At 39.2% G+C, this 26,329-nt stretch overlaps 1 protein-coding gene across 3 annotated transcripts in view; it reads right to left on the reverse strand.

The window, feature by feature from the left end:
* The window catches only part of LOC120787382 (RNA-binding protein Musashi homolog 2-like), a 294,204-nt gene that overhangs the window by 138,251 nt on the left and 129,624 nt on the right, over positions 1 to 26,329 (reverse strand). For all 3 annotated transcript variants that reach the window (XM_040122984.1, XM_040122985.1, XM_040122986.1), the window contains exon 7: positions 493 to 541. In XM_040122984.1, the coding sequence (XP_039978918.1) occupies positions 493 to 541 (49 nt within the window). The remainder of the gene's footprint in view (positions 1 to 492; positions 542 to 26,329) is intronic.

Here is a 26,329-nt window from a genome sequence, read left to right on the forward strand (position 1 = left end):
TCACGTATTGATATAGTTGTTGCTGTTGCTGCTGTGACAGGTGTGTGTGTGTGTGTGTGTGTGTGTGTGTGTGTGTGTGTGTGTGTGTGTCCTGAACTGGAAGTGAAAGCAAGAGAAGCAGGCTTTTATATACTGTATATTCTGTGATCCACAAGCAACAGCTCAATTGTGGGGGCTATGGATTTAGAACCTGAGGAATTACGGTATATTTTAAGTCCAAATTCACAAACACACGCACACACACACACACACACACACACACACACACACACACACACACACACACACACACACACACACACACACACACACACACAGTCACACACACACAGTCACACACATCCACACACTAATGTGTACGAAAACACATAAATGCACTAATACATGGACAAACAGACACACACACACACACACACACACACACACACACACACACACACACACACACACACACACACACACACATGCACACACAGAATATTGGATACTTACCTCTATGTCTGTTGGTGGCTTTGTCAAACATTAGCATGGCATCCTCTACCTGAAAGAAGGCAGGAAGACATGTTAGACTTCAATTATGATATACATGTGCACACATATAAAACAGAAATATCTACTGCACCATTAAGGACAGCACACAGAAGTATGTCAGAACACGTGCACCTCTCATTTTGTACGCAAGCCTGCACACAATGTCATTACCGGTTGACACACCGTCCCAGCATAGGTACACATCAACACTTCAGAAAATTGTATCACATTTGCTTTCCATATTGGCAAATCCTGACTACTGTATCCTGACTACAGCTTTTTTTCTATTTGTCATGGCCGGTGGGTGCTACTGGCATAAAATAACATGGGTCAGCTCATACAATGTTAATGTGTGTGTTGCACTTTAGGGTCAACTAGCACTGGAGTCTAGGGATGTAAGGATCTTAAGTTTGTGCGTCCATCACTTTGTCTCAAAATATTCAAGAAAGGAGTAACATGGGTGAAAAATGGAATTGCAAACCAGCTTCAACAGTCTCAGTAAGGTGTTATTCCACAATGAGCCTCTACAACCGCTTCAGTACTCCTTGGCATAGACTGTCCAAGCGAGAGCACTGTCTAAAGGCAAGTTTTGACTACAGGTTGCTGGGAACGGAAATGTGTATTGGGTGTGATGATTGTTAAATTCTGTGTGTTTGTGTCAGAGTGAAAGACAATGCAGCATCTGAGAGGCCTCATTAAATTATAGCATTATACCAAAATACTGAAACTTAAACCTTTTTAGTTTTTTGTTTGTTCTCTTTAACACTTTAGTAAAGAGTAAGATATCTCAACCACCATGGTGAAGGCTATGGATACAGTGATCACTACATCTTCCCTCCAGTCCCACATCACACTATAATTTCCACTTGTACATAAGAGATGTCAAAATCAAACGGCCAGTTGATGATGCATTCCCTGTGCATAAAACCTGAACAAGCCACACTCAGCTGTGAGACCATTAGTTTCCCCAAGTTTGTCATATCTTGATCAGACATTGTATGTGTAACAGATCCTAAATATGATGGAGGGACACACAACTTAATTACCAGATCAAAATAAGCTTCTCCATTGTGCACCTTAATACAAAAACACCAAACTTCTCTTTTCTTAGCATTCCCAAATGGCAGACATCACCAATCAATATTTTCCCACTTTTTTATAAGACAGGGAGCATTAGTGTACTTTTACACCCTAAGGATGAGCCATACCACATGGATAACTCACACACACTGTATATACATACACACACAACCACCATTCAGCCACAACATTAAAACTGGTAACAGATTTTAATGTTGTGGCTGATCGGTGTATGTCAATATGCAGGCAAAGTGAGATAGTTTCTGAGCAATATTCCATCCATTTTTATCAGCATGATTAAACACGGGGCTTTGGGCTGCAGAATTCCCCTGTGTGAAAAACAATGAAATAATGTTAAAATAACTCAAGAGTTTACTTCGACCATGATTTGCTCCTAAAAACAGTGCCACATTCCCAAAAACATTCCCATCTACCATGTGGCCTTGTTAGTTATCAGAAGCCTCTAGCGGCCATAAGAATCAAGACCTTTGCACAGACAAATGATGTCATCCTGTCAAAGGGCCGTCAGATCAAAAATCTCTTATTTGTGTCATTCTACAGATCCCAGCAACGTAATTTGTCATTTAATTTGGAGGTCTTGTTGGGAAACAGACAGACCCTTATCTGTTCTTTCTTTTTCTAGTGGAATCAGTGCCTTACCATTTGCAGTAGTTTCGTGGGATCACCCCAACCAGAGTCTCAGGAGCAAAGTCACTGTCCCTGTACTGACTACAGTAACCGCATTTCTTTTTTCATCCTTTACCAGCCTGTGGGTCACCTCCTACCAAATCTGCCATAGTGACTAATTGCTGAATATAATGAATTGACCTTGAATGAAAATGGCCTGGACATGCATGATCATGCCTCAGCTTTCATGAATGAAATCTTTGTCCTCTCTATTAAACCCAGCAGCTATGAAATACAGCCAGAGCTGGGGTTTCAGATGTGTGATGTAGACTAGAGAAATTAACTTTATCCATTCCACTGAATTACAAATTATTTTTTCATTAACTCAGATTAGACCTGTTGACTTCAGATGAATGACAGATTGAAGTAAATTCTAGTCTGTAATACAGAAAACAAAAGCTGTCTACTTTCCCTCCACTGTTGTAACATTAACAAAAACTTTGTGATAGACCGAATGTGGAGGGTAGTGCCACACAGACATACTGTGGTTCTGAAGGGCTCAGGTTAGCATGACAGCACTGTTCTGTGCTGGTTGTGGCCTGGGAAGTGTTTGTTGTAACAGCCCATATTCCCAGTGACTGATGCCAAATCGTTCTCTGTGTGCATAAAGGCAGAACAAGACCTTTATTACTTGAAGCATGAATTCAAAAGGTAGAAGTGTGATGAGAGAGATGTTAGGCCACAGAAGATGTGCTGTTCCAGCTCTCAGACAGAGAAGAGTAGATTAAAACAAAGACACAGAATGATGCAGGGTGAGGGATGACTTGTTGACCCGAGACATTTACAACATTTACTTTGCTTCTCTCTCTCTCTCTGTCTGCCTCTTTTTGTTGCTGTTATTTCTAGGATGTTTCATCACATTCGATAATCAAAAGGCTCAAATTTCATGGGTGGCCTGTCTCAAGAGGGATATGCAGCAATGTCAGCTCATTGAACGCTTTAGCACTCATCATGTTGCCAATCTCTTTGGGAAAAATGAAAAAAAAGAAAAGAAAAATGAACGAAGCAATGGCGGCAGAGAGTTCCTGTGAATGTGAGCTAGAAGGATTTACATGGATTCATCTCTCTGAAAAAAAACGCATTTCCTGAGTAACCTTGTGTCAGCTGCCAATAGCAGGGGTTATTAGCCAATATCTGTAAATATGAAATGAAGAGATAAGAGTGCTGCAGATAAGGAGAAACTGACTAGAAACTGACTGAGCCTTTGAGAAAAAGCCTATCTATACCTTCCATGCTTCTGCTTACTGCTTCATCCAAATCCTCCTCTGAAGAGCTGCACAGAAACTTTTTCTTTTTTAAATCTCGCCTTTATTGCAGCTAAGACGAGCTATGGTGATAAGAGTTCGATTTTAAAGAGGTCCTGGGTATCACCTACTGACAAAAAAAAAAAAAAAATGTCCCAAGCTTTTCAGAGGCCATCCAAAAACACCTCAGGCACTGGTGATCAAACCACAATTTCACACACTTCCTAAAAGCTATAATATTTGATCACTCAAATGTTTTGACACATACACTGTAGTAAGGTGCTCAACACACAAAGTAGATTTTCAAAAAGAGTCCAACACTAACGGATGAATATAACTCTATTATTTATTAGATGAACTTTGAACCACAGGGCCTTCCTTTCACCTACAAAAATCCCCTTTGGAGAATTTAACTCATTTAAGAAACAACTAAAGACATGACACTAAAGATTAACCAATAGCAGCCTGCGATAGCAATAGCCTGCTTTCAACCACAATGTGGGCACAAACTTACAACAACGCCCTAAAATAAAAGCCTGCTGTTATCTCTTGAAGTAGACTGAGCTGCAAATAATGAAATTTCAATACATACATACATACATAATTCCCGCACACCAGAATCCCAGCTACCTTTACAGTACATGTAGTAGAGACATTTCGACCGACTACAGCTCTCCCCATGCAACCATGCAATGGTGGAGAGACCTCTGAGAGTTGAAAGGCATGAAGACGGATACGGAGGTTGCTCTGTTTCTGCTTGAAGTAAGTGTGAAACATTAGTTTTGCTATGTTCCACAGAGCCATTGGGTCAGTATTGTTTTGTCCCGTTTGCTAATGCTTGTGATGGCTAATCCCAACTAGTTAGTTAGAAAGCCAGTACCTGTGTCACTTTTGTGTGTTTGGTAACGTTAAATTACTTGCCCAAAGACATCCAGTTTACTTTCTAATTTGCAAAAATATGGTGGTGGTGTGATGTTAGCTATAGTAGCAGGAGAGTTTTGAGTATCGCTGTCTGCAGCTGGTGTGCTGGCTCTGGGAAACCACCTCGTCCTCTCTCCATGTTAGCTTTGCTGCAACAACTGTAGCACCAGTTTGCTGTCTCGTTGTTTACTCTATATCATTGTACTTGTCTATACAGTGTGCAAAGGTTTTTACAGCCATGAAGAACTAAAAATAGAAGTTTACACAGTAAGATTATTTATATTGATGTATACTTTGAACCAATTTAAGATTTCAAAATACCAGGGTATGCCTTATTATAATATTATCCAAGCCTACAAAATAAGAAAAATGTTACAAATAAAGTGAGTTCAAAGGGACTGGACCTGGATTTCTTCTGATCTGCCTCCCCACAGTTACAAAATTCTGTCATATCAACATACTACATGTGATTCCATGTGATGTTTTAGAAGATGAATCAGGTTTTCAGAAACCCTCCTGACATGGTGGCCACTCTACAGTATCCCTTTCCCACTCTTGCCCTCTTCCTTCATCTACATTTGGATGAACTCTTGTGGTGATGGCTGGCTGAGCTTTGACACCAGAGACCAATGTTCACACCCTGTCTCCTACCAACAGCCAGCATTGCTCTGTTATAACCATGACCACAATCTTTCTCAAACCTTAACCAAGTAGCTGTAGTTACTTAAACTTAAGCAAGCCTTCAAGATAGAGGGGGTAGATCCAAAAACACCTACTTGAATTATCTTGGTAATGGTCATTGGGATTGTTTCCGAAAACATTGACAACCAATTTAGCTGTTTCGGTACGAGGACTTGTGGTTCTGTCCTGCCTTTGGGTCCTCATCCCAGGCACCCTAGATTCTGAACTGTGACCCTAAAACAAAGAGAGTCTTTGTATATTGCAAGGTTAATTTGTAATCTGTTTATAAGTTGTATTTTATGACTTGGAGTATTCATACTGTCACGGTTGTTATGTGTTGTGTGTATGTTTTAATGTTTTACTGAAAAGCCAAATGGATCAGAGATCATTTTCCAATAAAGTCCTTCTCTATACAACAACATACTGTATGTGATTCAGAGTGTAACTTCCACAGAAAACCAAAATATATCCATTTTTTTAAAACTAGTATATTAAGTGTGTTCTGAGTCTGAGTCTAGGTGTTGAATCTTTTGAGTCTTGGGTCTTCATGGAGGACCAGTTTCACCTGATTATCTCCCTGTGAAGCTGACAACTCCATGAGAATTTCTGCAGAAAGCAAGCTACTCTCCAGAGAAGCCTGGCTTATCCCAGCTTTCAGTCACCATTATGGCTGTAATGATGAGCACAACAGCAGATGCACAGGAGGAGCTCTCTCAGCTCCACATCATTGCTAACACACATTTGAAATCTGAATCTCCGTCATGGGAATGTTGGCTCTTTGCAGCAGTGAAATGTAGAGTAGAAGTAATGTAAGAAGAATACAGAAAACATGCAAATATCCATGATTATTCCACCAAATATATACTGTGTATTTTTCTCACAGTAGGCACAGAGGGTGTGGTTCGTTTTTTTTTTTTTTCATCATGGTAAACTAATGGCAGGACATCAACTTTCCCAACTGGGACAGGAATGGTTTGAGCTTTGGTGTTTGAGTGTGCTTTGTGCAGCACTTTTTATCACAAGCGGATATCCTGCTCTCGTGACACCACAGAGTAAGTCAACAGAAACATAACGGTACACATACAATTATCCAATTTGAGAATATTATGTTAGGTAGCAGACTCGTCAGTCCTAAATGATTTTCATAGCTGGGAGGCTGTATCAGTTGTAGTACTGGCAAAGACAGAACCCATGAAGGAGAATTTTGGCCAAAAATCTGAGTTAAATGTTAGCTTATATTTTCACAGAAAAATAGGCCCTTTGGAGTGCCTTTTGGACAATAGCCTGACAATCAGTTTCATGTTTAGATGTGGCCTGTTCCCTTTGTTATTTCATGACAAATTAAACAGATAAAGGGTCTGGTGTTGAATTTGCATTTGGTAGCTGTTCATTGGAACTCTCAATATGTGGTCCAAAGAGTTGACATTGCAAATGAAGGAGTCCATCATTAGGCTAAAAATCAAAACAACCCCACCAGACAGATGGTAGAAACTTTGGAAGAGGCCAAATCAACAATTTGGTACATTCTTAAAAAGAAGGAATGCACTGGTGAGCTCAGCAGCATCCAAAGGCCTGGAAGACCACGGAAGACACCTAAAGTGGTTGCCAGCAGAATTCTTTCCTTGGTGAAGAAAAACCATCATAACATCTAGCCAGTTCAAGAACACTCTTGAAGAGGTAGGCGTATCAATGTCAAGAGATGCTTTCATCAATGTAAATACAGAGGGTTTACCACAAGGTGCAAACCACTGGTAACACTCAAGAACAGAAAGGCCAGATTAGACTTTGCCAGAAAACATCTAAAAATGCCTGCCCAGTTCTAGAACAAGATTCTTTGGATAGATGAAAACAAGATTAACTTGTACCAGAATGATGGGAAGAGACGAGTATGGAGATGGAAATCGCATCTGTCAGACATGGTGGAGGCAGTGTTATGGCATGGGCATGTATGGCTGCCAATGGAACTGGGTCACTGGTGTTTATTGATGATGTGACTGCTAATATAAGTAGCAGGATGAATTCTGAAGTTTATAGGAATATACCATCTGCTCAGATTCAGCCAAATTCGGAAAAACTGATAGGACGGTGCTTAACAGTACAGATGGACAATGACCTAAAATGTACTGCAAGCATGCTTTTTACTTACTGAAGATAAAACTGAGGGCAGAAAGACCCACTAACAAGCAGCAACTGAAGCATCCGCAGTAAAGGCCTGGTAAAGCAAGAGCTCTGCCAGAGGGGGAAGGAAACTCAGCATTTTCATCCAAATATTAAAAATAACCCTTAAGGATATATATAACCCTTAAAGATATATATATCAGGTTGTGTGTGTGTATATATATATATATATATTATATATATATATATATATATATATACACACACACTCTCTCTGTTGGTTTGTCCAATTACTTTTGAGCTTCTGAAAATGAGGCACTATGTATAAAAGTGGCTGTAATACCTAAACATTTAATGTGATGTTTTGGTTAAACCCCTTGAATTAAAACTGAAAGTCTACACTTCATTTACACCTTGACGGCTTTGTTTTAAATCCATTGTGGTGGTGTACAGAGGCAAATTTACAAAAATTGTGTCGTATATATATATTAATATGTACATTGATTGGCAAATTGATAAATGCTACAGTAGTCAGTGGGAATCTCTGAAATGTAAGTGAAAACATTACTTCTGTGGGATTTCAGTTCTACACAACAGCACAAAAGCTCCAGAGGCATAAAACAGTGATGGGACCCAAAGTCCCATTTTGAGAAAAAAATATGATAAACATGATAATAAACCTGAAATCAGCAAAGTAATACTTCACTGTGAACCCACTAATATTAATTAGTGGAACAATTAGGCTGAAGAGATGGAGAGAGACAGAGAAGGACAGATATAGAGACAGAAATTCTGTAAGGGAAAAGGAACTTGGGTGCTCCTTACAAACATCTATTATACAACACAGAGATGACACAACATCTAAGGACAGATAATTTCCAAATGAAACTCTGTCTCTATGTGTGTGTGTGCCTGTATAAAAAATAAAAAGTCAAACTCATGCAGAAGGTTTATTTAACAGCAATTACTTTCTCAGCTTCTATAAACTCTCTGCTCTGATATGCATGAAAAAAATAATCGTGGAGCATGTGGCAGATTGACAGTGGCAGGTATTAAGGTAAACCCCAGGAAAAACCCAACAGTGCTGAAAATTCTGATTACTGTCTCCATTCTTACTGTATTACATCCATGCATAATACCAGGCATACTCTATGCCATGGTTCATTCTGTACAGATTATGTACCAGAGGCCTTGGGAGATGGGTGGGTTTTTACTGCTGGTAGTTTCCACCAGACTAGACCCAGTCTGAGGTGTCAACAAACATTCAGAATATCTCAATTTTACCATGTTCTGTCAAAATGACTTTTTTTCAGATTTGTCATACATAAAAACTGAGATATCAAACTTCCAAATCTATTCTTATCCTATATGAAGTACTCTGTTTTTTGGGGTCACTGTTGTTCTTAATAATGAATCTTTGCTCTTGTAGTGTGCTTTGTGGCTGTTTTTTCTCGTTAACTCCCTCTCTGATTTATTTTTAGAAAATCACATTGAACATTAGTCCATCAGCATGGTTTCCCTACAACTTTCATTCATTTCAGATAAAAATATGGCGAAATGCTAAACATACAGCACATAAGCAAGTATAGAAGGGGCACAAACAAACTAAAACAATATATTGCCATTTTTATCGCTTTGACACTGTTGGACTGTGCAGCAGAATTCTATGCATCATACCTAATAAATGAGGAAATTTATGAATATATTTACAAGGTTGTTTGGACTAATGCTGACAATGGTCATCAGTAAAGCCATAGGAATAAACAGTCATTCTCCTATTTTAAAATCCATCCCTACTATATCCGGTTCCTCCCTTGCACTAACATGGTAGTTACCAGAAAGAAAAAAAATTTAAAAAAAACTTAAAAGCTCCTTCTCTTAAGCCAAATATTGTGCGATCACTGTTGCTCTGTCTGTAACATCATGTCCTCAGTGAAAAGTGTAGGGGTAAAATTACCACTTGGCAGCTGAGACATTAGAGTTTGAATTGCTAAGTCTGCTCAGTCAAATTAAATTCAGAACTAGGTGACACTTCAGCACCACAGTCTGAAGTGTATGAACCCATGTGTATCATTGCCTTAGCATACACATGTAAACTGCTTATAAAAATAGGACTGACAGGTCCTTAACTATTTTGACAGTGACAAAATTTTTTTAATTTGGCCTCTGTAAACCACCATAATGGATTTGAAACAAATCCATCAAGCTGTGATTGAAGTGTAGACTTTCATATACATAGTCCCTTCGTTTTAAGAGGCTCAAAGGTAATTGGACAAACTAACATAATTATTTTTAATACTTGGATGCTGAGTTTCCTCCCTTGAGAAATCATTCCTACCTTTAACGGTGAACAGTTATATGTCCAGGATTAAACCACTTTTCATTCACATTCCCTCTACCTTTCTTCTTAACACTCATTGTAATGTCCCTGTCCACCTGAATAGTCTTAAAGCCAGGTATGGAGCCACTGTGATCCGGAAAGTCTGCGTGGACCCAGGTCTCCATGAAGTAAAGAATACTGCTCTTACAGTACTCTCTCAGTGTCCGAATCAGTGCACACAGCTTGTCCATCTTGTTTCCCAAAGATTGATGGGACTAAGGGTTTAAATCTCGTCCCTCTTACCCTCAGCTTGGTCCGGATCTGCACCCCCAGCGTCTCCTCCTGAGCTCCACTGGAATCACAGGTCTAGTTCCAGTGAGAAGCATACAAACACAGCTCCACTCAGCTCAGTGTGACCCCACAACAACAAAAAATGAGAAAAATATGAAAAATAAATGAGAAAAATATACTCAAAAAGCTTGGGAGCTTTAGTGAATGGTATTTCAAGTGAATCAACAAAAGAAGCGCAGAAATAATGATAAGAACCGCACAATAAAACAGTTAAAAACCCAGGAGCTGCTGCAACAGGCTGCCAATCTCATAACGTCATCTTGAATTTCCGGGCCTTTACTGCAGCCATCTTCAGTTGATGTTTGTTTGTTTGTGGGTCTTTCTGCCCTCAGTTTTGTCTTCAGTAAGAGAAAGGCAAGCTCAGTTGGGTTGAGGTCAGGTGACTGACTTGGCCATTGAGGAATATTTCATTTCTTTGCCTTGAGAAGCTCTTGGGTTGCTTTTACAGTATGTTTTGGGTCATTATCTATCTGTCCATTATCCTCCTCAAGAGTGTTCTTGACCTGACTAGAGGTTGTGAAGGTTTTTTCTTCACAAAGGAAAGAATTCTGTGATTATCCATGGTCTTCCAGGCCATTTGGTGCTGCTGAGCTCACCAGTGCATTGCTTCTTTTTAAGAATGTAGCAAATTGTTGATTTGGCCTCTTCCAAAGTTTCTGCCATCTGTCTCGTGGGGTTGTTTTTTTTTTCAGCCTAACGATGGACTCCTTCATTTGCATTGTCACCTCTTTGGACCACATATTGAGAGTTCCCATGAACAGTTACCAAATGCAAATTCAACACTTGGAATCAACTCCAAGCCTTTTAACTGCTTAATTTTTCATTAAATAAGGAGGGAACTGGTCAAATCTGTCCATGAAACTGATTCTCCAATTACTTTTCAGCCTCTGAAAATGAAGGACTATGAATAAAGATGGATGTAATTATTAAACGGTACTGCTATATTTTTGTCAAACCCCTTGAATTAAAGCTGAAATTCTACAATTCAATCACATCTTGATGGATTTGTTCATTTCAAATCCATTGTGGTGGCATAATTACAAAAATTGTGTCACCGTTCATATACTTATGTATTCGACTATATCCATGGAACACCTAAAATCCAGTCCAGTAATATGCAATGATATCAAATTTTTATGAAAATAGCCACTAGAATCATTATGTAATAATCTGTTTAGTTTTGATATTATGCAAAAATATAAATATTGAGCTATGTGTTTCCATTGAAATCATCAGGTATTTTCTCAGACTTGACAATGCACCTCCAGACACATATACATGTTACTAGGTACATCATATGGGAAATCTGAAAAGGTGGGAGGATCCTATTTTATCCCTTCAACTCTTTTCAGTCTCCATGTCAGCTGAACACGTATCTTTTTCACCACCCATTTATAGCACAATGACCAAAATGCATCATTGCAGCTCAGCATCCCCATCCCCTTTCATCCAGTAGCACTATTGCTTCCATATCTCTCCTCTTCCATTGCCCCATCTAGCTATTCCCCCTCTGTGACGCCTCCTCCTCCCCACAGACCCCGACATCATTTCATTTCTTTTTTCAGCAACCTATCTTGTCGCCTCTTTCTCTCCCTGACAGTCTCATGCCATCATGCGCTCCTCTCTCTGGACTGAACCAGATAAGCAGGTAATTCATCATTGCAGTGAAGGGAACACACATTTATATACACCCACACACTCACATACATTTACAAACACGCACACACACTGGGCGGCTCTTATCAGTGCTTCACAAGGATTGGGCCGAGCTCATGGTCTCTGTCTGAAAGTGACCTGCAGCCTTCGAGCACCAAATTACCATGACAACATTCAAATGATCCCCAACGAATGACAAGAGACAAATTAATATATTTCCCATCATCCCTCTGTGCCTGCACTCACAGCCCTCAATTTGTGCTTCTATTATTGGGAGGGGAGAAAGAATGGTTTAACCAAACCCAGGGTGTGTAAGGAAGGCCTTTATAAATGCAAATTACCCTGGCTGCCTTCCTCTGCGGAGAACAATGCTGAAAAATAGCAGGTTGGCCTGTTAAAAGTGATACCACTTCCACTTCATTTTTCCCTTTCTGCCACCTCTTTTTTATTTACAATGCAAAAAAAAGCCTGGGAACAGCAAATTCAATTCGAGCAGCACAATAAAACACAATCATGCGGAAATGTGGCATATTTCAGCTGACAGATTCATAAAAGTGTCGCTGGCATAATTGAGTCAAGAATGAAGAGGAAATGATGATGAAGATGGTGATGATCATTATAGCTGGGTAGTGCTTTCAAGAGAAGTGATTGTGTAGGAAAATTGGAAGCAGTTATTCCTCTGCTTGCCCTTTAGAATAATATAGAGCCTCAGATGACGCAAGATGTTCAACAATTTTACAATTTAAAACTGTTTTACAGCAGAGAAACATATCAATCCTGCATCTGCAAGCTTTTGAGGAGGGAGAGTCATGAGGGAGAAGAACAATTAAAATGGCTATGTGTAGTTCTCCCGTCACATGAAGTCGCAAAGCACTGAAGGATACTTGTGCACAATGAGATTTGTTTTGCTGATGACACACAGTATAAGCATAAAGCAGCAGAAGACCATGAAGACAATTTGAATTACATCACGAAATAAAACATCTTTTGCCAAAAACTTGACTGTATTTGAGCATGGTTTCATTTTGGTGGTAAATGGAGGGTGAGTGGATAACTCTGGTTGAGAACTTCATATGCACAGCAGGAAGCAACAAAGGCTGATCTGCAGGGGGCTGATACACTGCGCTCAGTCATACAGGACCACAAAGCACACACACTCGCAGAATTCAGGGTAAATATATAACTTAGTTATTGACATAAACATTTTAGCCTAACAGAGCCTGGCAAGTGTCATGGAGACAGATCTGTGCACACATATTAATAAACTGTGTTTTCAAATGAGTAACTGATGTTCTCAAATTTCTTAATTTGTTCACACAAATTAAAAGAACATAACAATGTTTTAAATATATGTGAGGGATCTCAGACATAACAACAACATTATTTAAGAGGCATGTATCTCTGTGTTTGAAAGTCTGACAACTTTCACTGCTTATTTTGTACCGCTTTAACATTAGGATACACAATGTCAGCATGTTATGGACTACCCAGATTGTCTAGTATTACTGAAACAATATCCAATGTAGCATGTGAAGTGTGTTGAGGGGACAAGGAAAAATGTAATGAATAGGATAACCTCATCATATTAATATGAAGGGATGAATTCAGTATCTGTAGGTAACTTAATACCAAACACAGCTGTTAGCCTGCTCTTCCCTTCACTGCAAAAAATACCTGTGAAATCCATGTGAAATCGTGCCTCTCACCAGTCAAGTTTGAAAATACATCTATATGAGTGGCTGTGCTGCCACCGGGCATCTGCCATACTGCTCAGTCGGTCCACTAGTAATGGCTGTTACCTGGATTATTACCTGGATTATTTTAAATGTGACCTGCCAAATTCTTATTTTGAGTGAATATGGGATGTGGGACGTCAACGGAGAAAAAAAAAAACTGGAAAAAGGACACAGAGTAAGTTTCAGATCGGATCTGTTTGGTCATCTAAGTACAGTTAAGTGAATTTACATCCTGCAAAAATATTGGCGATATCAGGTAAGAAAACATTTTCCCTGTTATTTTCTGTAACAACCAACGTAACAACAAGGTAATGTTATGTTTTGTGTTCATGTCCTTAATTTATGTAGAACAGTCTAAAAATATTCCATTTTAGACAAATAAATATGTAAACAAAAAGAGATGAATAAATCATTTTAAATATTTGAAAAGCATTAATTTAAATTAAATTAATTAGAGTGTTTAATACAGCTCATAGTGGATTAAATAATTGCAGAAGAACAAATCTTTTTCATTGTGTTAATGAACTTCATTGAAATTCAAATAGTTTTTTACTGTACACATGAGAGTAGCGCGGTTAGCTCACACCCTAATCCCAGAGGCAAAAGATTGTCTATCTTGACATTTTGTTAATTGCACTGGTTTTTTACCAACTTGTCAGCCCAATTGGAAAGATAGAAGGGCAGGATGCAAAGGTGACCCCGAAGAGGGAAGTCACGGGCTAGTGAGAGGAATAAACAAAAGAGCAGTGTGAAAGCCGATTAGGGTTTAAGCAACGATTAACGGACACATTGCAAACTGCAGAAGGTAAATAGCTGTGTATGTGTTTTTGTACTAGTTCATCAAGACTTAGTGTGTTAAAGTGAGATGCTAATTGCAGTTAGCACACTCGCGTGCTAATGATATTAGCACAATTTCAATGTAGTAGCAGCTAATTTTACTGTGTGTTGCTAGAATGTGTCAATGTTGTCAGCTGGCTTAAATGTTGTCAGCTGACTTAAAGCTCAAACAAACTTGGCATGAGAAGTAACGGAGCTTTGGAATGAGTAAAATGACTGAGAAAACTGTCAAGTAAACTCATTAGACAGAGAGGACCAGGAGACACTCCTCCTCAGGAAAGTTGAAGTTTCCTGCTCAGCTATCACTTCGTCTGGACTGTTGTTGCCTGTAAGGAATTAATGAGTGGAAACTCATTGTTTCCGGGTCATCACAACTGCTGCTCTCAGATAAAGGCAACATGGAGGATTCTGCTCTAAGAAAGGACTGCGGTACTGTTTCTTGACATGACCACTGGTGATGGCTCAATTAGTAGCTAAGAGTACACTGAAGAAAACACAGTAACGGTCCGACAGTGCAACATCTTTGACAGCTCTTACTCTGATATCAGTACCCATGGAAATGACAACGTCAAGGACAGTATGTGCCCACGATGATGAGTTGGCTCCATAACATGTTGGGTGAGGTCAAACGACTGCAATAATTCATTAAAACAGACTACGGTGGGCGCTGTGGAATTAAAGATGTGAATGTTGAAATCATTGACAGCAAGATATTCAGAGCTCTGGTACTTGCCAAGTGAGACCTGAATAAGGTTAAAAGAGTCAGAAAAAATGGCTGTTACTCCATCCAGCGTTTGCCCTGCCTTGCAGTGTGCAGAGAGTTATAATTGGGAGTTAGATGCCCCTCGCAGTGTGAAGAAATTATTTGTATCTAGCGATGTTTCAGTAATAAATCATGGTCATTATTAAGTTTGCCCACCATAAATGACTTATTGGTCAGGGAATGGACATTCAATAAGGCAAAATTAAGAGCATGTGAGGTAGGCCTGGGGTGTGAGGTAGTATGATTGAGAGTTGTGGAGGTGAGGTTATTAAGATTATTGTTAGAAATACCTCTGTTTACGTTAACTGATCTTTCAGAAATCATTACAGGCATGAGTTGTTTTTTTTTTCTAGGTTGATCTGGGCTAGTACTGTGAGTGCGATAAAATGTACAAGCAGACTTGTGCACCACCAGTTTGTTGTTTTAATTATGTCATTTACTGGCGGATGAGGGGACACACGTGTTGAAGACCGTACAGGATTTTGTTTTCAAGCACATGTGACCCTAATGCACTAAGGTGTAGAACATCTTTTACAAAAAGTTCATCACGATTTCTGAGAAGATTAGATTTGTCAATATAGCCCAAGTCGTTTTGGTACAGATTACGAACAATGAAGTGTGAACACTCTCTAGCCTACTGAAGCAACGAGACACATGAAAATCTGACCAGCCTTGGAGGTATGAAAAACATTAAAAAGGTTAACAAACTAAGCCGACAGCAGTTCAGGTTGCCGAAATTACCAAGAACTGACATTTACCCTTTTGTGGGAGGTAACACATATGAACAAAGAGGTAGAACATGGAAACTCTGCACGAAGGCACCAGTCTGGCTCAGGCCCTTCAGACAATACTTTACTCATCTATAATGTTCTTGAGTTTAAGAGCAGTCATCCATCCTGACACAGCTGTACATCGAGTCCAATGCTACCAAATCAAAACAAGTGTTCCACCTCTCCATTCAAATACAGAAATGCACATAGTGTCTCAAACACATCATGAACACGAATCCCTATTTTCTATGACTTTTCCATCCTGCTGGCCAGTAGGATTTGTAACACAATGGGGGTGTGCAGTAATGTAAGTCTGCTGATCACTCTCACAAATTTATCCAGGAAGTAGTGATGAGAGGTTAGAAAGATATTATATTTGGCCCAAACCTGTTATGCATGTGTAGCTGCCTGGCTCTCTGAGTAATTTTTACATTCCCTTTTCCAACACTGATAACTGCTAATGATAAGGAACTTGCTTACATTTTTTTGGTTTATGAATTGGAACAAGATTTATGGGGGTGAACACGCACTCAACAGAGAGACAAGTCCATCACTAGTGAGTATCAAATGCGGTATAGGTACATAAGTATTTGTACAGCGACACAATTTTCGTAATTTTGCCTCTGTACACCACCACAATGGATTTGGAACAAAGCCATCAAGATGTGATTGAAGTGTAGACTTTCAGCTTTAATTCAAGGGGTTTAACAAAAATATAGCATTGACTGTTCAGAAATTACAGCCATTTTTATACCTAATCCCTCATTTTCAGGTGCTCAAAATTAAGTGGACAAACTCACAAAATTATAAATATATGGATTATTTTTATTATTGGATGAAAATTCTTTGCAGTCAATGACTGCCTGAAGTCAGGAACCCATGAACAAGAACAAATGCCGAGTTTCCTCCCTTGAGATGCTTTTCCAGGCCTTTACTGCAGCTGCCTTCAGTTGCTGTTTGTGGGTCTCTCTACCCTCTATTTTGTCTTCAGTAAGTGAAAAGCAAGCTTAGTTGGGTTGAGGTCAGGTGACTGACTTGGCCATTGAGGAATATTTCATTTCTTTGCCTTGAGAAGCTCTTGGGTTGCTTTCACAGTATGTTTTGGGTCATTATCCATCTGTCCATTATCCTCCTCGAGAGTGTTCTTGACCTGACTAGATGTTGTGAAGATTTTTCCTTCACCAAGGAAAGAATTCTGTGATCATCCATGGTCTTCCAGGCCATTTGGTGTTGCTGAGCTCGCAAGTGCATTCCTTCTTTTTAGGAATGTACCCCTAAAGTTTTTGGGTTGCTTTTGCAGTATGTTTTGGGTCATCTGTACTGTTAAGCACTGTCCTATCAGTTTTTCAGCATTTGGCTGAATCTGAGCAGATGGTATAGCCCTATACACTTCAGAATTAATCCTGCCACTTCTCTTAGCAGTCACATCATCAATAAACACCAGTGACCCAGTTCCTCTGGTAGCCATACATGCCCATGCCATAACACTGCCTCCACCATGTCTGACAGGTGCCTGTTGTGGCGGCAACCTGAGAACCCGCTGGTGGACACCAGCAGTAAGGGAGACCGTCAAGCTGAAGGAGGAGGCACAGGGGTCTCCTGAAGCAGTATAGGGATATTGGAGGGCTAGAAGGGCTGTGGCTGTAGTGATCGCGGATGCAAAAAAACGGGTGTGGGAGGAGTTTGGGGAGGCTATACAGAAAGACTTTTGGTTGGCCTCGAGGAAGTTCTGGCAAGCCATCAGATGAATCAGGAAGGGGAAATTGGACCAAGCCGTGTTCAGCATGGGAGGAGAACTGCTGACTCTGACTGGGGATAATGTTGTGAGGTGGATAGAACATTTTGAGGAACTTTTTATCTTTGCAAGGTTACTTGAGGGGGTAACCTTGACCATGTCGCTCCGGGGGTCTTGTGCATGCACTGCATGAGTATTGGGTACCAGGGCCATTACTTGTATTCTTGGCAGGTAATCAAACACATTTACAGTTGTATTGGCCTCAACCAAAGTTGTCCCTTGTCACCAATCCTTTTTGTGATTTTCATGGACAGGATCTCAAGGCACAGGCCAGGAGGAGGAGTGTGTCTGGTTTAGAGAAGTCAGAATCACCTTGCTGATTTTTGCAGAAACCATGGTTCTGTTGGGTTCATCAGACCATGATCTCCGGCATGCACTGGGATGGTTTGCAGCTGAGTGCAAAGCAGCTGGGATGAGAGTCAGCACCTCCTAGTCCGAGGTAATGGTTCTCTGAAGGTATTAGGTACTGAAGATGTGATTCTTCTGGGAGTGAGGAGGGCAGTAGAATAACCTCTCAGGCGTTCTAGTCTGATGTCAATCTCAAAGAGAAAAAGACGAAGACAAGGCATAGCAAACAATAATAACAACATGTGGATTGACAGCGGCAACTGTGTGTGCAGCACTGTCAAGGCGGGTCTATATGGAGATATTTTGCATTTCAAATTCAAGGAGGAGACACCTCAAATTTATCTAAGCAACTCAAACACAGGCATCCAGATCTGTATAAAGAAGTCAGGGTGAGTGAGTTTCAATAGTTAACTATAACTAAAAACATGTCACCCAAATGTTCATATTCTGAAATGTTACTAATATTGTCTGCGAACTGTGACAGCTAGCTTCTGTTGTAGCAATGCTCCACACACAACGTTCACAAAGACTAACATGATCTTGTTTAGAATAATGTAGCGACAACTCGCAACATTAGCTGGGTGCTCACAATGATAGTAGGCTGCTATCATTACCATTCAGTCTGTCAAAATTAATAACTTTTTAAATGAATATTTTCACACCATTGGTCTGTCACCTTGTTACTCAATTTAAACTACTGCTTGCACACTGACTACATGGAGATGTGTTGATGTGTGTGCATTTGCCTGCGTGTTAGCACACTGTGTGTTCAGCAACCTCTGTTGTTTTCTACTTTTTGTGGTATTGAGAATCGTGGAATTTCAGTGGTACTGGTACTGACTACCAGATTTCTGGTATTTTGATATCCCTATAACATTTAATATATGGTAAAATATATGCACACAATTTACATCTTTGTGTTTATTTTTTTATGGGACACATGCTGGGCTCCATAACCTTTTCTTATTGCAACTGGGTAAAAGTTGGATTAACCAACTGAATACAATTTTGAACTGAATGTTCAAAAAGATACCTGCACAATTCTTTGAATATGAGCTTTTTTCTCAGTGAATATCTTTATATGTGCTAATTGTAAGGTGTAACGCTCCTTCCATCATGAGGGTGGCTTTAATGTGACTTTGCACTGAGCCATTAACCACTACAGAAAGTACATTTGAACAAACTAAGAACAGGCCTCCGCATCAGGTCTGGATCAAGAATACATTGTGAAAATGCGAACCACTTGTGTTTTCACAGGAACAAAGCACACCAAGTCTGAGAGAAAACTGTACACTTCTACATGTTCTGTTTCATTTCGTTTTCATGCATCTGGTCAGAAATTGTGCAAGCTCTGGCAGTGATGATAATATTATTCCTTTCATGTTCCATAACAAAGAAAAAGAGGTCTGGGTTTACCCAATCTTTATGAGGTGTCAAGAGGATGGTGAGTTTGAGCAACTGGCATGTACTGTATATTTTACTTCCAAATATTAAAGAAGTTCATTAAAGATTTTACCTTTGCTGCCTGTGAATGAGAGAATTTTTTTTTGGAAAGAGCCACATGGCACACAGAAAATTGTATATGTATATATTTCTTAAAAAGTAACAATGTAGTTACCATGAGAAGTGAAAGCCACGAGGGATGAAGAAACATAGAAAAAAAAATCATTTCTGTATTACCCAGTTTCCACTGAAAGTTTGACTTTGCAGTACAGTGGCATAAAAAAGTTTGGGAGCCCCTGGTCAAAATTTCTCAGCAAGTTAAGCAAGTAAAAATGAAATGATCTTGCAAAAGTCTTATAGTTCTTCGACATTCTTGGGCCATCTTGCATGTACCCCTTGAGGTTTATCCACAGTTTTTTGATGATGTATAGGTCAGGTGACTTTGAGGGCCAAGGCAAAACCTCCAGCTTGCACCCCTTGAGGTAGTCCATAATGGATTTTGAGGTGTATCTAGGATCATTATCCTGTTGTAGAAACCATCCTCTTTTCATCTTCAGCTTTTTTACAGACATCATTTTTGCTTCCACAGTATGCTGGTATTTAATTGAATCCATTCTTCCCTCCCTCCAGTGAAATGTTCCTGTGTCACGGGCTGCAACACAAGCCCATAGCATGAATGATCCAGCCCCATGCTTAACAGTTGGAGTTCTTTTCATGAAATTCTTCACCCTTTTTTCTCCAAACATCCTTTTGCTCATTGTGGCCAGAACATTGTATTTTGACTTCATCAGTCCACAGTACTTGTTTCCAAAATGCAGCAGGCTTGTTTAGATGTTCCCCTGCAAACATCTGATGCTGAATTTTGTGGTTAGGATGCAGGAAAGGTTGATGTCCTGATGACTCTTGCATTAAGCTCACATTTGTGAAGGTGTCGCTGCGCAGTAGTACAGTGCACCACCACTCCAGAGACTGCTAAAGCTTCCTGAAGGTCTTTTGCAGTCAAAAAGGGGTTTTGATTTGTCTTTCTAGCAATCCTATGAGCAGTCCTCTCAGAAATTTTCTTTGGTTTTCAAGACCTCAACCTGACCTCCACCGTCCCTGTTAACTGCCATTTCATAATTACATTATGAACTGAGAAAATGACTACCTGAAAACACTTTGCTATCTTTATAACCTTCTCCTGATTTGTGAGCATCAATTATTTTAATTTTCAGAGGGCTAGGCAGCTGCTTAGAGGAGCCCATGGCTGCTGATTTTTGGGACAAGGTTTGGGGAGTCAGAGTATTTATAAAGATTTGAAATTTGCATCACTTGGCCTTTCCTAATGATGACTGTGAACAAGCCATAGCCCTATCAGGCTAATTAAGGTCTGAGACCTTGGTTAAAACTTATTTGAGAGCTCAAATCTCTTGGGGTGTCCAAACTTTTGTATGGTGCTAATTTCCTTTTTCACTCTAAACTTGTACAAAACTAAAATAAAACACTAATCTTGCTTAAAATGTTGTCAAGAATGTTTCGTCTTTAAATTTATGCCTTTTGGAGATCGGTTCATCTTCTACTCACTTAGCTATTCACTGTAACAGGAATTTTGACCAGGGGTGCCTAAACTTTATGTGACTTTAGGTCATAAGAGGGTTACCATTTTACTAAAGTTTCTTTCTCTAATTAGTCTCTGTCGAGCTCTGCTTAAGACTGGATTCAGCAGGACCAGTGTAGCCAACCTCAAACCTTTCAGCCAACCAGAAACAAACATAAGATGGACTGTTAGCCATGTTCAGTAACCAGATCCATTAACAGAACTGCCTATGACATGTTAGCAGGCCACTCTCCATGATCACTGGACTATAATGCAAATAGCATTGGCCATGCAAGCCACTTCTCAGTTGGGACAGAATCAAAATCAACTTGTCAGGCTGAGTTGGGTGGAGCACAGACCTGTTCACACAGACACAAGGTTTAAAAATGTATTCACATAAGAGTTCAACTAAACATTTTAAAAGACTAAATTTAAATATCTGTGAGTTTACAGCTGCTAAGAGACATTATCAACAATACGGTATATACAGGTTTATAGGTTTTGTGGCTGTATAACATATGACCCTACTTCTGCCTTTGCAACTTAGAGGGAACAGTCATCATTCACACAACTGGAAGAGGTTCCTACTGACGAAAATGTAATCAAGGGTCATTTTACATGTTTAAACGTATCACCCATGGTGTTTTTCTCTGTTGAAGATTGTGTCTTAATCCTGATACAGCAGACTGCCTCAGTGTAGCTTTAACATCTTTAATTTTGAAAATTTTTATTACTATTAGTATACACAGTTTCCATGCTAATGTATTTCTAAAAGTCTCTGCAATAACATTAAGAACATTACTGGACACATAACAGTCCAGGCTTGTCTAAACCAGGTTATTAAGGACAATCACAGTTTATTTTACAGAAGTAATAGCTCAGAACAAAGTGACATTACTAAAACAAAATCTGACAGGGCAACAAACATGAGCAGTCAGACGATATTCCAGATTAGAAAAAAAACAACACTTTATCCAGATTACCTAAAAAAACAAGTACCAGGGGCATTCTTTACTGGACTGTGCACATGTTTTCTGACTTACTTTGTATCCTTTTTAAAAATTCTCTTTTCAATGCAGAAACAAACTTTTAAGACAACACAATCCTGTGGGGTCATTTAAAATATTATCTATGATGCCATCACTGCAATTCAAATAGCAAAGGTGGTGCTGAAAAAAATGTTATTTGCTGGTACCTTACAGTACTGAAGTTTTATAGTAAACAATCAGAGGCAGCAGTAATAGGAAAAATGGCCAATACCCCACAGGGTTAAATACATTGGTAATCCAATGTCCAATTGAAGCTGAGGATGTCAGCACAGTTTTTCACTCTTTAAGGGTTAGCAAAGAAATCAGAATGACAAAAATTAACAAAATCTCTACAAAATCTCAAACAAACCATCACCAAAATAGATTCACTCATCAGGATACACTGAGAGAGTGTAAGTCTCCCAGCTATATACTGTACAGTAATTCTGCGTTTTGAGTATGTTTTACCTTCAGATTGAAAAAAATAAGAGTAGGAATTTCATTTTTGCGTCCTCCAAAATAGAAACACGTTTTGATCGAGGGGTCCATCCACATCCGACACCAAAGACCATCTTTGAACAGAGACAGCCCACTGTTATCATCTGATTGAGGTCCCATATGTACATGACAGCAACTGAAGCAGCTCCAGTCACTGAATGACAACAGTGAGATGCAACAGAAATCCTCAGAAAATAAAACTTGGTAAGTGGACCTTGAGTTAAGATTATTTTGTCAAACATCTTTTATTGATTTAGTTCCATGATATGCAGGGTCTGCAAGGACAGAAGCCATGTAAAAAAGATTGCTCTTTGTGACAATATCGGATCTTAGAAGGTAGGCTGCCATTGGATCGGCTGGTATATCCAGTGTGCCACTAATGCGGTATCACGTACAGCCTAGATCTAATATAAAAATAGGTGAAGTTGCAGTATTTTATTCCACCATATAAAGTAAAGTGTTGCTTTGATAAATGTCTTTACATGGTGGAAAATTTTTTAAAATGATCCCTGTGTGTTTTGTGAGCATTAAAATGATTAAAAATATTTCAGTTGACCAAATGAATTCAGTGTCTCAGATACAATGGTTCATAGCAGGTAACCGAGCGCTTTTGCAACTCTACGCACCACGGAACATTTGTTTGCCTTTGTATCTTAGTTAATTATCAGAGCTTGTTAGTCAACAGGAAGTCACAAGTGCCCAGCCTAATTAAAGAAATTAAACTTAAAAAGTTATCTGACAAATTAACAGCATTTTTCTGGAGATAACTGAAAATCTAATATGGCCTGAAGACTGGCAGGTGACTGGACCTTTCTTCTTTGGCTCCCATTTTCTGGGTTTTGTGTGTATGTGCGTGTGTGCGTGTGTGTGTGTGTGTGTGTGTGTGTGTGTGTGTGTGTGTGTGTGTGTGTGTGTGTGTGCGTGTGCGTGCGTGTGCATATGTGCTTCCTATGAAGGAAGTATGGAGCTAAAATAGCAAGCTCCAATCACCCTTCGACATACCAAAAAAGCTCGGCCAAACTGAAGAATAAAGCTTATCTGTGGAACTTTTCATTTTCAGCTGGAATGGATCAAGGACGGCAGCAGACAGCCAAAAATATATTTTACAGGTTGCTTTATGTTAACAGGTTTGTTGCATCCCCAATCTTGCTGTCTAAAGAGGAGTTCCTGGACTAAATGTAAACAGTAAGGCACTTCACTTGTATCTTATTCAACTGTCAGAAATCTTACTCCCCCTCCTATAAATATACACTTCTACTCTAAATTACTTTCAATTCTGTCTAACTGACACACACTTTGGAAATCTGGCTCAATCTCTAAACTGACAACGGCACCGGTGTCAAGTAATAAAGAAAACCTATGGGACATGTATAATTATCCTTGCATCACAGCTAATTGTTCGTCTGATGATAAAAGGTATGATGTGTAGACTGATGTAACACATTCAGAGGAGAGTAAATTAGCTGACATACAGTTTGTCACATTTGGGCTCTGCTGTCGGCTAAATTGGCTAAAAACTGTCACCAAAGTTACCAAACTACACTGGGGAGAGTATATGGGAAAAATGTAATCAAGTTTATACTCATCAAATAATCACTTCACCCTGTTAGCTTGATTCTTAAGGGAATATAAATTATTGTTGGTCTGGACAATATAAATATAATTAAATAATTTGAATTCTTATTTTTATATAATGTGTAAAATTAAACTGTGAAAATCGAATATTTTCACATTATCTGTAGTTATGAGAGAAGAGGTCATGGAGTTGTCTGATCAGTTTGTGGATCCTACATGATTCAGTCTGTCTCTACCTGCCAGGTAGCTAACGCTAGCTAGCAGCTTTCTGCAGGTATCAGGCTGAGGTTTTGTCAGGAAACACAAACAGCATGATGGATTGGTATGTCGACTTTTCTGCTCTCTCTCTGCTGCAAGTGACAATTAAAGTGGATGTCTGTTCTATACTTACTGAAGCATCTAACTCAACTCAACAAAATACCACACAGAAAGAATTTGTGAAAAAATGTAAACCTTCTTCATCCAATAGTAATACAGTATGTTGATTAAAAGATCATTAGCTTCAGGAGCTTTCAGCTATTATGTTTCCCTGATCTATGTTGTACAATTTGGGTCTTAATTTTGTAGTTTCTTTCTCAATTCTATCAGTAACCATATTGTTCTCATCACGTTAATTGCTGAGACCTGGGAAAAGAAACATGACTACTCAGCATTAACATGATAATCACTGCACTTCCTATAGTTGTGTGCACACAGTTTTCCAATACAATGAGGGGTTATTAGCAACATTTCAGGTGTGTTCACTTTCAGTCTGACCTCATGATAAAGTGTTTTAGACAAACTGTTTCTGATCATCTGGCTCATGTTTTTTAACCTTTTAGACTTCCTTTTAGTGATGGTACCATGTCCCCAAATCTTAACTATTAATTTGGTCAGTACAATGTCAACATAACTGAAAGAAGCATTGCAAAAAACTACAAAAATGAAATTTTGCTGCACCATGAATCTTAACAGGTTGTTGAGGTGCTACATTCATTTTACCTAAAACCCGTCAACACCTGTAATCACACAGTTGGAGATTAAAGTGATTTAATTGGTGCTGGCAGGCAGGGGTTGAAATCAGAGGAACAGTAACAACAGAGACATAGAGGGAGCATGAGTGGGGATAGTGTTAATACAGTATCAAAAGCATGACCATGAGTATTAACACATTTGGCACTTGCGCTTTCATGAACTGATGTATTAGTGAAGAGAAGTGCTGGCTGAGTTGGGCCACAGCAGCAATAAATGATATGTGGAAATGATATGTGCTGACACATCAGAACACCACATTGATCTGTTCACATGAACGCACAGCAGCCAGGACACACACACACACACACACACACACACACTGTTCCCCTACTGCTCCTACTGACATGTCAAAGTCACAGGTCGTAAATATCGATATATCCTTGCCTGTGGAAGATCTTTGATTAGATCATTATTTTCTACCTGTACAGTCTGACAGCCAGGTCATACAATGGGATTAAATACAGTTTGATAAAAGACAATACAAAATAAGCAATCACAATGGAAGTTACAGTTGACAGGCAGACAGTTTATTTACAGTTGCAAAAGGGAGGTAGTTTAGTAATATTTCACAATTCTTGAAAAACTGACAAGCATGATTGGAAAATAACAAAACAATATCTGTGAAACAGTACAGGGAAACTATTTGGATCTTCTGCAATGAAAAGAAATCATAAGCACAGGATGCTTCTTCTGACAGAAAAAACAGCTTTTCTTTTTTCAAATGTACTCAACCAAGCTGACGATGCCTCTTGACACCCATCTGTACAACAGGGGGGCCACAAATGTTACACCTATTTTGGTATCCTATAAAGGAACACTTCAAAATATGTACTCGATCAAATGGCCAAGTACAAGACTTCATGGACAAATGTTGTGAAACATAAGTTGGTTTATCATTTATTCACTTCTGGTGATGCTCCTATAGTTTTTTCAAGTTCTCTCTAAGAGACCCAAGACAAATGTTTTAGTCCAGGGGGGCCTACCTATGGAGCAGCCTGTCGCCTTACCATAAATGAAAATAAGCCAAGCTATGTTTGTCTCATGTTTAGTTTATGACCATTGCATGGGCAGCACATGAACATTATATGTCTCTCTATCTTATTGGATTATGTGTTTGGGTTGACGTAAAGATAACCAATTGGGACTAAGTTTTTTGTTTCAAGAAACACTATAAAAGATGATTGTAAGACTCTTTCTATTGAGAGACTCTCCTTTGACTTCTTGTGATAAGGTTTGATTGTCTTCTATATTGTAATTTACAATATATTTCACTTTAACCCTCCCTATCAGTGTGCTTAATTGTGTTCAGAGTCTTTTGTAGAAAATATTCCACAACAATGTCCGAAAGCTGCCATGT

The sequence above is a fragment of the Xiphias gladius genome, unplaced genomic scaffold (genome assembly GCF_016859285.1).
Source record: "Xiphias gladius isolate SHS-SW01 ecotype Sanya breed wild unplaced genomic scaffold, ASM1685928v1 HiC_scaffold_1472, whole genome shotgun sequence".
In the NCBI taxonomy this organism is placed as follows: Eukaryota; Metazoa; Chordata; class Actinopteri; order Istiophoriformes; family Xiphiidae; genus Xiphias; species Xiphias gladius.